Here is a 14,392-nt window from a genome sequence, read left to right on the forward strand (position 1 = left end):
GCAGGCAACCAACAAGTTAGCTAACTTCATTTATTGGAATTATTTTTTATTTTCCGTAAATCTTGACGTTCTCTGTATGATGTACGCAGAAGTATATGTATAACATACTTCCCATTGGAGATATTTCAAGCAAATTAGGATTTATCCTTGTAGTAGTGAAGATAGTTAGTTAGCTTGATACGTTAGCTAACATTTTTTTTTTCTGTTAAGGGGAAAGCAGAGAAGTGACACATGTTAACTATCATTTAACAAGCTGGACGCGTTTATAATGTCAATAATAAGGAGTAGTTCAGACTTGAGATTTCTGAAGCAATCAAAAGTTTTATCCCTCTCTCTCTATAAATAGATAACCGCTTAGTTAGCGAGCTAGCCAGCTGTTTTGGCTCATGCAAAGGCCAAATCAGCACCAAAGGAAAGTCTTTAAAAGTTATAGTTCATGTGCATGTTTTACATCGTCAAACTGATGCTGGGTTCTGTGTTATGGGGCAAAACGTCATGTCAGACTGCATTAAATAAATCTTGCAGTGTAATGTTGCCTATTAGTACATAACTGGTAGGATATGATTCGCCTTAATGGCTTTTTGAAATGCCAGTTATCAATTTGGCCTATATTTAATGGATCAGGCAATTCAGCCTTTATAATTGGTTGACTTGTTGTTCCCATAATCTCCTGCCAAAACACCTTGGGGTGGGTGGCGTAGACTTGCGTGAACAAGTTTAAGATGAAAATTCATAGAGATAAAGTGCTGCTTAGTGGTTATCGCTATACTTAATTTTCCAGATGAACCCAAGGCTTTATAAAATGTCTAAGGTTGTATTCTAACAGGTATGTAACCCTGCTGAGAATTGCTTTTTTTTGTGGGGAGTTTATTATAACATTTTCTCTGTAAGATTGAGATCATCACATATTGGGGCTGTAAGCTGCTTGCTTACTAGGGATGAGGCGATATGCTCATCTCCCGATTCGATGCTGTCACAATACTTGGCTGCCAATTCACTTTTGTTTTTTGAATTCTCCTCTAGTCTGTGGTTGTAAAGCTTCATGAGGCTGTGATTATCCTCGAGGTCACCATAGATCATTTTATACAGTACCCTCAAGTACCAAAAAATGGTCTCATTACAATAAAATGGTTTCTGTGGGGGCTCACGTCATTACACATAAATAAAACAGGGTTCATTGGATCATTGGGTTTATTGTCTGCAAAGGGAGACCCATTGGTACCAACCAAACCCGTTTTCATTCAGATATCTTGAGGTCAGAGGTCAGTAGACCCGTGTGAAAATAGCTATGGAAGTTTTTCCCTCACCAAAGTTTAGCCAAAGCTTGGAGCAATATTTTGTCCTCCAGCAAACAAGCTGGCATGACATACTTTCCTTAGATTCCTTAGGTCGTACAGTTTCATACATCAATTCTGTTTAAAAAAAAAAAAAAAAAAGAATCCCAATACTAAACTGAATTGATTATTTTTCCCATCCCCGTTTGTTACTGGCTTGCAACAAATAATATCTGCTTGTATCTCACTGGCTTGACTTTATATTGCCTAATGGTATGTGGCTGTGTTTGTGTTTGCAGTGTAACATTCTCTGATGGATACTCCTGAAAGCCCTACTCAGTCCCCTCAGTCGCCTGAGGAGGAGGAGGAGAAGGGCATTTCTGACAGTGAGCTGCTGGATTCTCCTGATGAAGAAGAGGACAGGGTTATCTCAGATAGTGAGATAGTCCAGGAGGAGAATGGTACGTTGGCGGAGGAAGAGGAGGACGAGGATGAGCGGATCAGAGGCAGAGGAGGAGATTCGGAGGAGGAGGAAGAGGATGAGGTGGTTCCCGACTTTGTGTCTGACCCAGAGGATGAGGAGCCTGATGGAGAGGGAGGAGGGGTGGGGCAGGAGGATGAGACCATCTTACTGATGGAGGGAGATGAGGATGGTGCACAGGGAAACCATTCAGCTGAAGAAGAGGAGGAAGGAGAGGAGGAAGAAGACAGAATCATCGACACGCCACAGTCTCCTGACTCTGAACCAGAACAAGGGAGGAACTTCTTCACTGAGGATGATGGAGAAGATAGAGAGGAGGGATACAGGGGTGACACGAAGGAGGCCTCGGTACAGCCTGGTGCTGCGACGGCAGAGGTCGATGAGGAGGACGAGGAGGAAAACAGGAACAGGACCGAAGAAGATGAAGAAGAGGAGAGGAGGACAGCTGAAGAGGAGGAGGAAGAACAGAGGAGGAGGAGAGCAGCGGCGGTTGCAATGAGGGAAATGAAGGACGACTCGGCGTCCGTCTCCCGGGAGCTGGACGAGCACGAGTTAGATTACGACGAAGAGGTCCCCGAGGAGCCCAGCATCCCTACGCACGAGGAAGAGGAGGACGAAGAGGATGCCAAAGCGGGGGGCGACGAAGAGGAGGATAGCGAAGACAAAAGCAGCAGCAAGAAGAAGGAGAAGAAGCCCATCCTCCCACCGTCTCCTAAAGACAGTCTGGCCAAGAAGATGGAAGACTCCAAAGTTCCAGAGAGGGGGCGAAGAGACTCTTTCCGAGACAAGAAGAAGGATGAGGATGATGGGGAGATTGATGAAGGAGAGATTGATGTAAGTGATTGAGAATGGCTGGATATTTTAAACACAAGCCCATTTTAAAGGGACAGGTGCAGTTAGTTGCAGGTGGTACATGCAAGACATATCAGCCCTTTCACTCTGAAAACACACATTCTGTACACTTAGGGTCAATTAAAAATCATGTTTTACAGCGCAAACAAGCATTTCAGTGTCAACCAGAAGTCAGTCAGTCTGTGTGTTCTCTTGATTTTATTCATCCGGACCGGTAATTTCTTGTTGGTGATTTTTGAGGACGTTTGATAAATTGGGCTCTATTGCCAAACCCCACATTCTTGAGAAGTGTTTACTACGTGAAAAGTTGATGTGAAGGCTGTTTTCTCGGGGTTTAAACCAACTGAAATCTGTGGAGAGTCGTAACTTTATCTTCTGACACGAATGCTGCACAGGACTGATTTGTCAAATTGACCGTGCACGTGTTTTTTTGGTTAGGCATTATGGATAGGCAATATCTTTATATTGTTTGACTGTTTAGTGGCTGGACACACAATACACATTTATTTCCCAAGGCCATTGCTGTTTTCTGTTTTTCCTTGATATATGGTCAGTGGCTGTCTCTGCAACCATAGGAAGAATTGTTCATAATCTTGGATGTATGTCTTTACCCAAGACACCTGCTCAAGACTACAGCATAAAACATAAAAATACAAGGATAATTAGAAAGATAGCAATCAGTCACTCGCACAAGAACATCAGTGTAAAGCATCAAGAAAACAGTTTAATTAAAAAAATAAATCTAATGTAAGACCTCGGAAAAGTCACCAGAATAAATAAATTAAAATGATATACAGAAGCAGAGCAATTCTTTTGAATTCCAAGCCCTTAAATATTGAAGCAGTTCGACTTAAAGGTGTGTGTGTGTGTGTGTGTGTGTGTGTGTGTGTGTGTGTGTGTGTGTGTGTGTGTGTGTGTGTGTGTGTGTGTGTGTGTGTGTTGTGTGTGTGTGTGTTGTGTGTGTGTGTGTGTGTTGTGTGTGTGTTGTGTGGCAGGATGATGACCTGGAGGAGGGGGAAGTCAAAGATCCCATGGACAGAAAAATCAGACCACGTCCTATCTGCAGATTCTTTGTCAAAGGTAAGAGAAAGCACAGACCTGGCCCTGCATTATCTATCTATCTATCTATCTATCTGTACATCTATCTGTACATCTATCTATCTATACATCCATCTGTCTATCTATCAGAATCATTATAGTGTGATTTTTGCTGTGATCTCAACCAAACATGTGTTCTTACATCTGGAAAATACAGTTTGTAGGCCAGGGCATCTCTGTAGTACCATAATACTATATTTACAACATTTTACATTTATCAACTTATTAACTCTTTACCTTTATCATAAAATCACAGCTTCTGTGATTTGGATGTTGATATTGTGATTTTGGTAATATTTCGATGAATTGTTCAGTCCTACTAGCAGTTGTTAATCAGGTAGCATTCACTAAAAATGAACAATAAATACATCAGTGCATTTACTTCAGTTTACTACTGTCTTTAATGATGGATGCAAATGTTCTGTTTTTGTGATGTTTAGACCCTTTCAAATGAAAACTATTTAAATGGGAAGATTTGACTTACCATCCATTTTGCATTTGCTGGGCAGATTCACACTTACCATTCAGATCTGTTCAAACCTGGCCATTCAGCTGTTGTGTAGGCAATTTTTCAGTGGCCAGCACAGATGCCGTGTATTAACAGCTGAGCAGCATGAACGCTGTTATTTTCAGTTTGCAGCCTTAACAAGCTGGAAGGTCTTCTAGTTCCTAGATAATTGCCTGATGTTTTCTTCCGTATGCATGGAGGGTCTGTGATATTTTTAGGTCTTGAAAAGTTTAGCAGTTACCACCAAAAAGTAAGGAAACATGTCAGCTGTATTCCCACAAAAACACAGTTACTAGGTGTTACCAAGTTTATAAGAAAACATAACAGGTTTGGGCCGAACATTAATTTCTGATTTACAAATAAATGGTCATTTTCTTCTGTTGTTCAGCGTTCAAATCGTGTTTTTTATTTATTTATTTTTTTTTTTTGGTGTTCAGAATAATTTTCAGATTTGGAGATTTGGAGATTTTGTTTAGATGTGCCTAGCTATTGGCTAATAGATTTTTGAATACCAAATCCTGTCACAATAGTCTGTGTGGAGAAGGATGATCTATGAGTCTGCTGCAAACAGTTGCATCTGCATGCACTTTGCAGGCATATCTGCAACTTTACATCACACAGCTCTGTTCCGTGTCACATGTACTTTAACAATCACTTTGTGTTTCTAATTATGTTGCACTGTCATTTTATCTAAGTTTTGTAATTGTTTTGACCTGCTGCAGAGGAAGGTGGTTCTTATTCCTCAGCAGTGTTTGTGATTGGTGGTGTTTTACACTAGGGGGAGTCCTTACACTTGCCAATAATACAGAGTTAATCCTCTGCTCTCTCTGCTCTTACTAGACAAAACCCGTGTGTGAGATGCAAGCAGTTTAACTGTCATTCAGATGCAATTCAGGTTCTTCACTTACACTTGTTGCTATAACAAACAAGTGCAAAAACAGAGCAGAATGCGTATTTCATGTCCAGATTGGCATAATGTCTTTGGTAAATTAGGGAAAAAACAGTACATGAAAAAATGTCAACTTTACTTTTCTGTTTTTTTTTTTTTTTTTTTTTTTTTTTTGCAAAATTAGTCTTTCTCTTTTGCTCCTCGTTGATTTGCTTTGTCTTGTCTCTCCAGGAAATTATGCCTGGTTTTATCAACTGTGTGCAAATTAAAGGGGCATTTGGTCCATGCTGTTAATTTCTTTTCACCCTCTAGGAAATTGTACTTGGGGCATGAACTGTCGGTTCATCCACCCTGGAGTCAATGACAAAGGAAACTACTCCCTCATCAGTAAACCAGACCTCTTCTCACCTAACGGAGCTCCTCCTGGAGGGCCGCACCCGCTCATGCCCAATAACCCCTGGGTAGGCCGCTCTCTCTCTCTCACTCTTGCTCTCTCTCTCACTCTCTCTCATGCACACACTCTCTTATTCACTTCCTCACACACAAATTCACCTTTTTCACAGCAGCCATTTTGACATGAAATAGCAGGTAAAGGCATTAATGAAGGTTCTGTTCCATGTGTATCAGAGTTTTTCCTGTGAACCAGCATGAACAGCATCAGGGCCCTGTCTCTGTTACTGCACCTACAAACTATGAGATTTCCAGCAATCTTAATTGCAAGCCACATTGGGAGACATGGATCTAATAAACTTGGGTATGACATCACGTTTCATTGGTTGAAACTTAATGAAAGTTGGTTGCAAGACCGTGACAAGGGCCATCTTTGAACCACTCTCGCAGTGCGATGTAGAACCACCATTTTGGAGCCACAACCAAAGATATCATCTTGTTTTTTCCACATTGGCCGTCTTTGGTCCAGGAAAGGCCAGAATCTAAACGTGTATTTAGACTGTAATGGAACAGAACCTTAATTAATGTCATCAGTAACACCTGTGTTCGCCTGCCACTTCATATCAAAATGGCAGCTGTGAAAAAGATGTGTTGTTCAGATATGATCATTTATTCAGTTGGTTGTCTGATACCAGTAAAGATCCACATCCTACTGAATTAACATTCAGGGTGCCTGGCATCAGTCTGTTATTAAACAAGCACAAGAAAAAGTGCAGAAAATGCGTTCATTGTTTTGATCTAAATATGCCTTGATCATTGTTGAGAGCTAACCCTCATGTAATTACATAAATAATGATAAAAGATAATAATATTGAAGATAGAGGAAGGGATGTATTTATTTATTTACGCTGCAAAAAAATGGATGATTCATAGCTTCATTTGCTGATCTAAATGTAAGCACTGTTCTAATTTAGAGATTTTATTGATGGACTTTTAGATTCATGTGTGAATTTAAGAAAGTTTGGAGCAATTGGTATATAATTTCTCGTGTGTGTCTCAGGGTGGGCCAGCAGTTGAGGAGCTGCCTCCGCCTCCTCCTCCGGTGGAGCCGCCCGTGGAGAGTGCCTGGGAGAGAGGCCTGAGGCACGCCAAGGAGGTAAACACTTGTGCTGCCTCTTACTTCCATCTGAGTCACAGTCTGGAAGTCCCTGCATCACTCAGTCTCAAAGTGAAATTGAAAACTTTGGTTTAGTGACATGGTTTGATTTGTCTGGGTGTTTTTTTACATAAGGATGGAAAATATGAGGACTGTGAAGGAAATTTCCGGAAACAGTCCTCCCATTGCTCTTAAGAGCAAACCAAGGAAAGATCTCAGTGTAAAAATATTTATCAACATAAATGTTAAAATTGGCTTGGAACGAAGATGCCTGCCCCCTATCAGAAATGAGCCAAACATTGAAAATCACTGGTGAGGTCCTTAAAATTAAATGTGTTGTGCTTTGTTAGAAATACCAGCGAGTTGGCACATGATCACAACAGGCATTTTAAACAAGATTTTCATTTTCACTGGGTTCTGTCCCCTGTAGGTGCTGAAGAAGGCCACCATCCGCAAGGAACAGGAGCCGGACTTTGAGGAGAAGCGCTTCAATGTGACCATTGGAGAGGACGAAAGAGACTTTGACAAGGAGAACGACTTCTTCAGAGAGCGCAGCTACCGCATCATCAGAGAGTATGAGCAGCTCGCATGCAGCATGGATTTTAACAAGATGCAGATTAATACTGGGCTGTTGTCAGAGCCAAAAGAAGAAAGAAAAACTAGAATACAGATAAGAATGGCGCACATGGATGGTATTAAATATAACAACTCACAACACTAGAACATGTTCAGCAGCAGTGTCAGAAGTGTGAGACGATGCAGTGTAGCATGCATGCAGAGGGTAAAATAACATGAACAACATGCATAGTATTAAAATATGAATGAAATGAATTCAAATGCAGTGTTTGCATTGTGAAAACAAGTGCAAACAAAACAATACCAAGATACATGTAGTAGCAGACGTTTTAGATCCATACATGATGAGCAAAATATGTGTTGTGTTCACATTAATGAAACAGACAGAATGTGTCTGGCCATGTAGACATGAACTGATAATTCTCCACACATGATTCTCCTATGTGGCTGCTCATGCTTTTCAAGTTTGATGCTCTCTGCAGAAGCCTTACACCACTGCTAAACTGTCTGAACACATGTCCAGGTCGTAAGGGAGCTTGTGAAACAAACAGGGTGTGAGTTTCGTTTTGTTTTTGCATTTTTTGATACTCATGCATTTACCTTCATCATATTTTCCTTTTTTAGTGAAATGGAATTCAGAGACCCCATCTATGGGTGAGTGTCAGCAGCTTCTAGTTTTTTTACACTACCTTACTAGCCTTCTCTCGCTTCTCTTTTTCATCTTTCTTTCTCAAAGGATGCACACACAATATGACATGACATGACATGACATGACATGACCGCTGGCTCAAAACATTGTTTTTTTAGTGTGTGTGTGTGTGTGTGTGTGTGTGTGTGTGTGTGTGTGTGTGTGTGTGTGTGTGTGTGTGTGTGTGTGTGTGTGTGTGTGTGTGTGTGTGTGTGTGTGTGTGTGTGTTTTCATAGAATAAAATGAAATCATCAACATAGAAAAGTCCCACAACAAAGGGAAAGGCAGTGGTTCCCCAGAATCCACTGCAGCAGATCAATTGCAAGAAAAAGACAAGTTTAACCTGTTTAAACATGATAATCTTGCCAAAACATTGTCTGAACACAGGGACTTTTTAAGGTTGAGTTCCCTTCAGTTAGACATGGGTTACCTTTTCCAGAGTTTTTTACGACTGCATTTTAAAAAGTGGTTGTCAGTAATAAAATGAGTTGATCCCTTTGTAACGTTGAACAATGTGTATGATTCCAGCACCATCACAAAGCATATTGGCAGTATTATGAGCCAATACATGTCCCTCTGCCGATTACTTAGGGGGCGTGTCTCCTCGTCATCACAATGCATAAGTCTTAGAAGCAGCTTGCTCTTCATAATTGGACATTTGCAGATCTTGACATTTCTTTGAGGTTTTTTCCCAATGACACACTCTTGTCTTGTGCATGTCTGCTTCCCTTTGCAGTGATCCATATGCTGACCCTTACTATGATTATGAAATGGAGGCGCTATGGAGAGGTGGCCAGTATGAAAACTTCAGAGTGCAGTACACAGAAGCTCCTCTTCCATACCACTACAGCGTGAGTATGCGCAGTCAGTGCTTGAGCTGCACCATAACTGGTCAAGTAAAAAAAAAAAAAAAAAAAGTAAAAATTTAATGACAAGGGGTCTTGTGATCAAATTCAGTTCTTCACTAACAATAAAAAAAGAGGTAAGGCTGCTAAGGATAAAGTTTCACTGTCTGAGAACTCGTGTGTGTTTTGACAGGAGCGTGAACGAGACCGTGACCCTCGAGACCGCCACCGAGACCGGGAGCGGGAGCGGGACCACCGTGAGAGGGAGCGTCGGCAGCGAGAGAGGGAGAGGGAAAGAGAGAGGGAGCGTGAGAAGGAGAGGATGCGCAGGAAAGAGGAGTGGGAGAGGGACCGGATGAAGCGGGATGAGAAAGACAGGCCGAGGATGCGTCCTCTTCGAGAACCCAGAGACAAAAAAGATGACGACAAACTCAAAACACGCTCCCCCATCAACTTGCCACCCAAGTAAGTCTTAGCCCACATTTACACAGGATCTGAGATCTAGCTGTACATGGCTTTATGTTTGATTGCTAAACCAGAAATAAAATCAGTAAAATCTGTACACAGGGGTTAGGGGCTTATTTATTTATTTATTTATTCATTTCATTTACATTTATTTATATGGAGTGTATAAGGGCTAGAACGTTATGATGGAAGTATGTGATGGCCATTATTTTGCTCAATTATGTTTCATAAGTTCAAAATACCACAGCTTGAGGAACACCATAGAAAAACTCATGTGGTTTATCATAAAAAACTTTTGACATTGTTGTCAACTTTTGTCATTTGGAGATTGCATTTTTCAGCTGGATGCATTTTGGATGGCAAGCACTTTAGTCTGGAAACTCGTTAGAAACTCCCTTATTGTCAGTATACCTAGGAAAACCATATCACATTTGTATTGCATGCAAAAATGGGAGACACGTGGGTGCCGATAGAACCCATTTTCATTCAGGTATCAGGAGGTCAGAGGTCAAGGGGCCACTTTGAAAATGGCCATGCCAGATTTTCCCCCACCAAAATTCAGTCTAACTTTGGAGCAGTATTTAGCCTGGTGTTGAGGCCACACAGGATTCCCTTCCCCTCCGTGGATAACAAGTGTTACATTATTCTGGTTCAAGTTATCATGCAGAGCCATTTTGAGAAGTTTAGATGACTGTGTAGTTCCCTTAAACTGTGAGCCTCCAGCCTCACGGAGGGAGAACACCAAGAGGAAATTTCTTTGTGCTGGTGTTTGCATGTGTGACTGTTAAACTTTTTTTTGGTTGTTTTTTTTTGTGACTTGAGTTAGACAATGATCATTCTGGCTGTTTGACATTTCATTCCCCGTGAACCCCCGTTGCACTCTTTTCATCCCCCTAAATTTGCGTAGATAACGCTGCAAGAAGACAAAGTATAAACTAGACATTCAAAGATTGTTGATGGGGTTTAGTAAAATTTATTATCCTCATCAGGAAATTCCCCACAAATACAACTTAGGCCTTTCATGACACAGCCATTAGGCTCCCATATCCAAACGATATAGCTTCCTCCTTTGTTCTGCCAGTCACTTCTGCCTATGAGAGCAAAGTTTTATATCCTACAACAAATTGTAGTTACTTGTGGAGAGCACTTGAAAGATCACTAAAATGATAAATACAAATGAAAAAGCCAAATTTTATGTGACAGCCAAGATGGTAAGATGTGGCATTTTCACTCTTTGTTAAAAAGCAAAACTAAACTTTGGTAGAGTTGCATAGTTACTTTTTATTAGTTGCTCTGTGCTCCACTCGGCGTCTACTCCACAATATCTGCTTCTCTCATTTCACTTCCAAAACAGCACTTTTAGCACATAAATGAGTGTGAACAAAGTGGATTATTCCAATATAAAAAACAAAATGCCAATTTATTGTGTTATTACCATTATTTGTGAAAGTACTGTCAGTTAATTTCTTCTTGGTTTAAGGTTACTGTGTGGGATTTTCCTGCAGATGCTCCCTGCTAAATCTACTCTCCATTTCAAAAGGAAAAATAACTAGAAATAAACAGAATTTCCATAAAGGTGGTAATTCAATGGATTAGTCCACACAGGTCGACAGGACTTGTTGCATTTTATACTGACATAATTTGATTTGATCGCTTTTGTGTATTAGCCAAAAGTGTTTTGGGAGCTGTTTTGCTGTGGAAGTAAATGGAGCAATAGAAATACAATATTTTGGATCAGTAGCCCTGGGGAGCGCAGAGCAACTAATGATGAGATTTCACCATGTGGACTCATCATGTTCAGGTAACTACACAACCCAACACTCTACCAAAGTTTAATTTTGCTTTAAGGTGTCACATGTACATGCCATAGCCAGTAAACATTCACTGTCAATTACAAAACTAACGTGAATATACCTTTTTTCATTCTCACATTACAGCAAAAGCGGGTCTGTCCCACATGGTTTTTAAAGTAGTCATCCTATCTCATTGGGGATTTATACATTAATTTTTAATGTACAGACAATGATCTGACTTTTTTATTTGAGGATGACTTTTTCACTACCCTGTTTTTAAATGCAATGTCTTTTTCCTTGGATTTTTGTTTAGATGATTTTTGCGTTTCTTGGACTTCCCAGTCCTTCTGTTTACTCCAGACAAAATCCCGTTGCTGCTTTCAGCAACTTAAAAACACTTTCTTTGTGCCTGATTTTTTTTTCCAGAAAAGAGCTACCAGTGAGTGTTTTGAACAGCCCGTGTGAAACCTGTCAGAAACCTCATGCGAGGCTGATTCACTGCAGTGTTTCATTGTTGGTAGAGGGCAGCAAAACAATCATTTCTACCGAGATAAAAAAAGGTTACTATCCGTGACATGTATGATGTCAGTGATGTTGTGGACTTTCTGTGTAGGTGTGAAAGGAAGTTTACAACAAAACTTGTGTAGACATGGACATTTTGAAGAAGTTGAAAAACAAGTTGAGGGCTGCATGATTCATTAAGCTGACGTTTCTGTGTGTACACAACTCCCTCCTTTTCAAATATAGTTCTCTCTTGTTCATAAACACCCTCCCTCTCACGACACACCAGCTATGTTTACTGTATACCATAACAAGACCTAGCAGACACTCACTGATGGCTGCTGCGACCAGGCCAATGAGAACATGTTGCATGCATTTAGTACACTGGTTTGCCATTTTTTGTCACATTCCACAGTTTATCAGCACTGTGCTGGCTGGCTGTGTCATGTCTTGTACCTAGTTTGAACTTTTGCAAAATTTTAGCAAAAGAAAATTAGGAAGAATGTCCTCACATTACAGGATAATAAAGCAAATATTGGGTCCGATTCAGCGATCTTGTCAATTGGGTGGTGGTGTTCTTGATTTGAGGCAATAATCTGCCAAAATGATCTTGTAGTGTGAGATGTTTCATGACAGGATCTTGATGTTACTGACTTGATTAGAGGCTCTGTATTCCATTAGGAAGTTTTGTTTGGCAATGAGAATTGTTAATCTATCTCTCTTTCTACTTCTTCACATTTCTTTACCAAATTTGATGCAGTCTTGAAAAACAGAGATAATTGAGTTTAGGTTTAAGTTGTCCATTTACCTAAAGTTTGCTTACAAGTGATCATTAACCAAAAATATGACTTTTTTTTGTCTTTCCTAAGGGTCATTCACTTGAGAAAGGGCTTAAAGGATTAGACTGAAAATTGACATAATGCATTGAGTTTGACTGAAATCAGTCTTGAATCCTTGAATCCTTTTAATTTTGTGCTTAAGCAGTTCAGGCATGTTGTTTGAAATTGTGTAACATTTGGAAAATGATTTGGCATCCACGCCCTGACTGAAGTAAGTGATAGTTAAGTGATAATTGACATGCCATGGGTTTGCTGTATTGTTTGAATGTCTGGTTTCTGGTTTTGAAATAGTGGAATTTAACTAGTTATTCATAGTCCAAGGATTCATCGTCTATGGTAATAGCATTTGTGTCATCTTCACTTCACATCTGTTACATTCTGCTGTGGTGTTTCGTCACATGTGACGTGAATCATAAGGGTAGAGTCTCCTGTCAGAGGCAATGAGGAAATTACTGTTGATACTTAGAGCAAAATGTGAGTGAGTGAGAAGGAAAAGTGATACAGGGCCATGAGTGAGGTTTGCCTGAGCTTGAAACAACTAATTTTGTAACTCAACATGTAATTCCTCTGTTTCTTTTCGTGAGCTATCTTGCCTTTTTTTTTTTTTTTTTTTTTTTTAATATTTAAAATTTTTAGACCGGTATCAGACAGGTACAGTGGAGGGAGTTAGGAAAGACAAATCAGAGAGTGTCTGTCAAGTGTGAGTTGTTCAGTTGGTGTGCCTCCCCTTTAACTTGGAGCTTGGTTTATCTATCTGGTGTTTGTAGGTGCCCAGGTGTACAAATGCACATGAGGTGATGCCTCTGTGGTACAGTGCAGGGGCCAACAGGGAACAAAATCCAGCCCAAATGTTTGCTGACATTAACCACACCAAAATAATGAAGGAGTAGGAACATGCAATTCAACCTCCTTCAAATTGAGAACACCACTTTTAAATAGACGGTGGTCTTCTTCAGTGGTAGCCTACATCTAATAAAATGTAAAGGGAATTCTATATGAGTACTACTCAGCTCAGCATTTTGCAAAACTAAAGAAAACCTTGTAATGTCTCAGAACACCGTGAGGCAATTTACCCACATCCAATACAGAAGGAAAAAAAACATAGACCAGCCTGGCAGAGACCACACCACTAGGAAAATTCCTGCACCTTGAAGTGCCAACACTAAGGCACAAGCATTTGTACTTAGCTCACACAATGGCTAATATATTTTATTCTGCAATAAGTTCTCTAATCTGGCATTTACAAATGCACAGGATTTCATTTTCAGTCCCTTGTGCCATCATCCAAGGTGAGCTGTAGTCAATTCAGATGTCAAGAGAATGATGTACTGACTCATAAATGGTGGCAATAGAGGGCATGAGGCTATACTGGCAGGCAGCACCAATCACCATGCACCTACTTTAAATGTCACAGGGCTCATTGTATGAGCTTTATCAAGTTGGCACCCCTCATCATTGATGTCTTTATTGAATCAGGCCCGCAATGCCTCTTGAAGGTTTCTGCAGGGATTTCTGGCATGACAGTGAGTGTTAATAAGGAAATGCAAACATGCCCCGAAATGACTGCACATTGGAAAGCACGACACAGTTTAGAAAAACATGTCAAGTCTTTGGACTCCACTAGATGCCTCACATGTGTTTTTGGGTGGCGGGTGCACGTATGTGTATGTGCAGAAGGCAGTAAAATAAATAATGGTGGTGTTAGTCAGGAAGGGGTTAGTTCAGGTAATCACCCAGAAGGTACCTGTAATTCCTCACGCACAACCAGGATGCTCTTATCTTCAAACAAAATTTCTGTTTACAACTTGATTTTGAGCTGACGTTTCCGTAAAGTCCTCACTGAGTATCATTTGTTGGTAATTTTTAGAATGACGTAAGCCTTTATTGTGGTTAACAGACAAAGGTAAACTAACTTTATCAAATTTGATCAGTGTGGCTGCATTTAGCTCGGGACCTTGCACATTCCACAAACGTTGGTTGTCATTCCTTGAGAGAGTCTAATCGCACTGGTAGGTACAGGTTGTTGTTGTTGTTGTT

The 14,392-nt window shown here is 40.4% G+C and overlaps 1 protein-coding gene across 3 annotated transcripts in view; it reads left to right on the forward strand.

The window, feature by feature from the left end:
* zc3h18 (zinc finger CCCH-type containing 18) overlaps positions 1-14,392 on the forward strand; it is a 41,046-nt gene that overhangs the window by 490 nt on the left and 26,164 nt on the right. For all 3 annotated transcript variants that reach the window (XM_030053756.1, XM_030053755.1, XM_030053757.1), the window contains exons 2-9: positions 1,574-2,589; positions 3,603-3,687; positions 5,415-5,563; positions 6,553-6,648; positions 7,079-7,221; positions 7,849-7,878; positions 8,649-8,763; positions 8,951-9,222. In XM_030053756.1, the coding sequence (XP_029909616.1) occupies positions 1,588-2,589; positions 3,603-3,687; positions 5,415-5,563; positions 6,553-6,648; positions 7,079-7,221; positions 7,849-7,878; positions 8,649-8,763; positions 8,951-9,222 (1,892 nt within the window). In that variant the 5' untranslated portion in view covers positions 1,574-1,587. The remainder of the gene's footprint in view (positions 1-1,573; positions 2,590-3,602; positions 3,688-5,414; positions 5,564-6,552; positions 6,649-7,078; positions 7,222-7,848; positions 7,879-8,648; positions 8,764-8,950; positions 9,223-14,392) is intronic.

This window comes from Myripristis murdjan, chromosome 6 (genome assembly GCF_902150065.1).
Source record: "Myripristis murdjan chromosome 6, fMyrMur1.1, whole genome shotgun sequence".
In the NCBI taxonomy this organism is placed as follows: domain Eukaryota; kingdom Metazoa; phylum Chordata; class Actinopteri; order Holocentriformes; family Holocentridae; genus Myripristis; species Myripristis murdjan.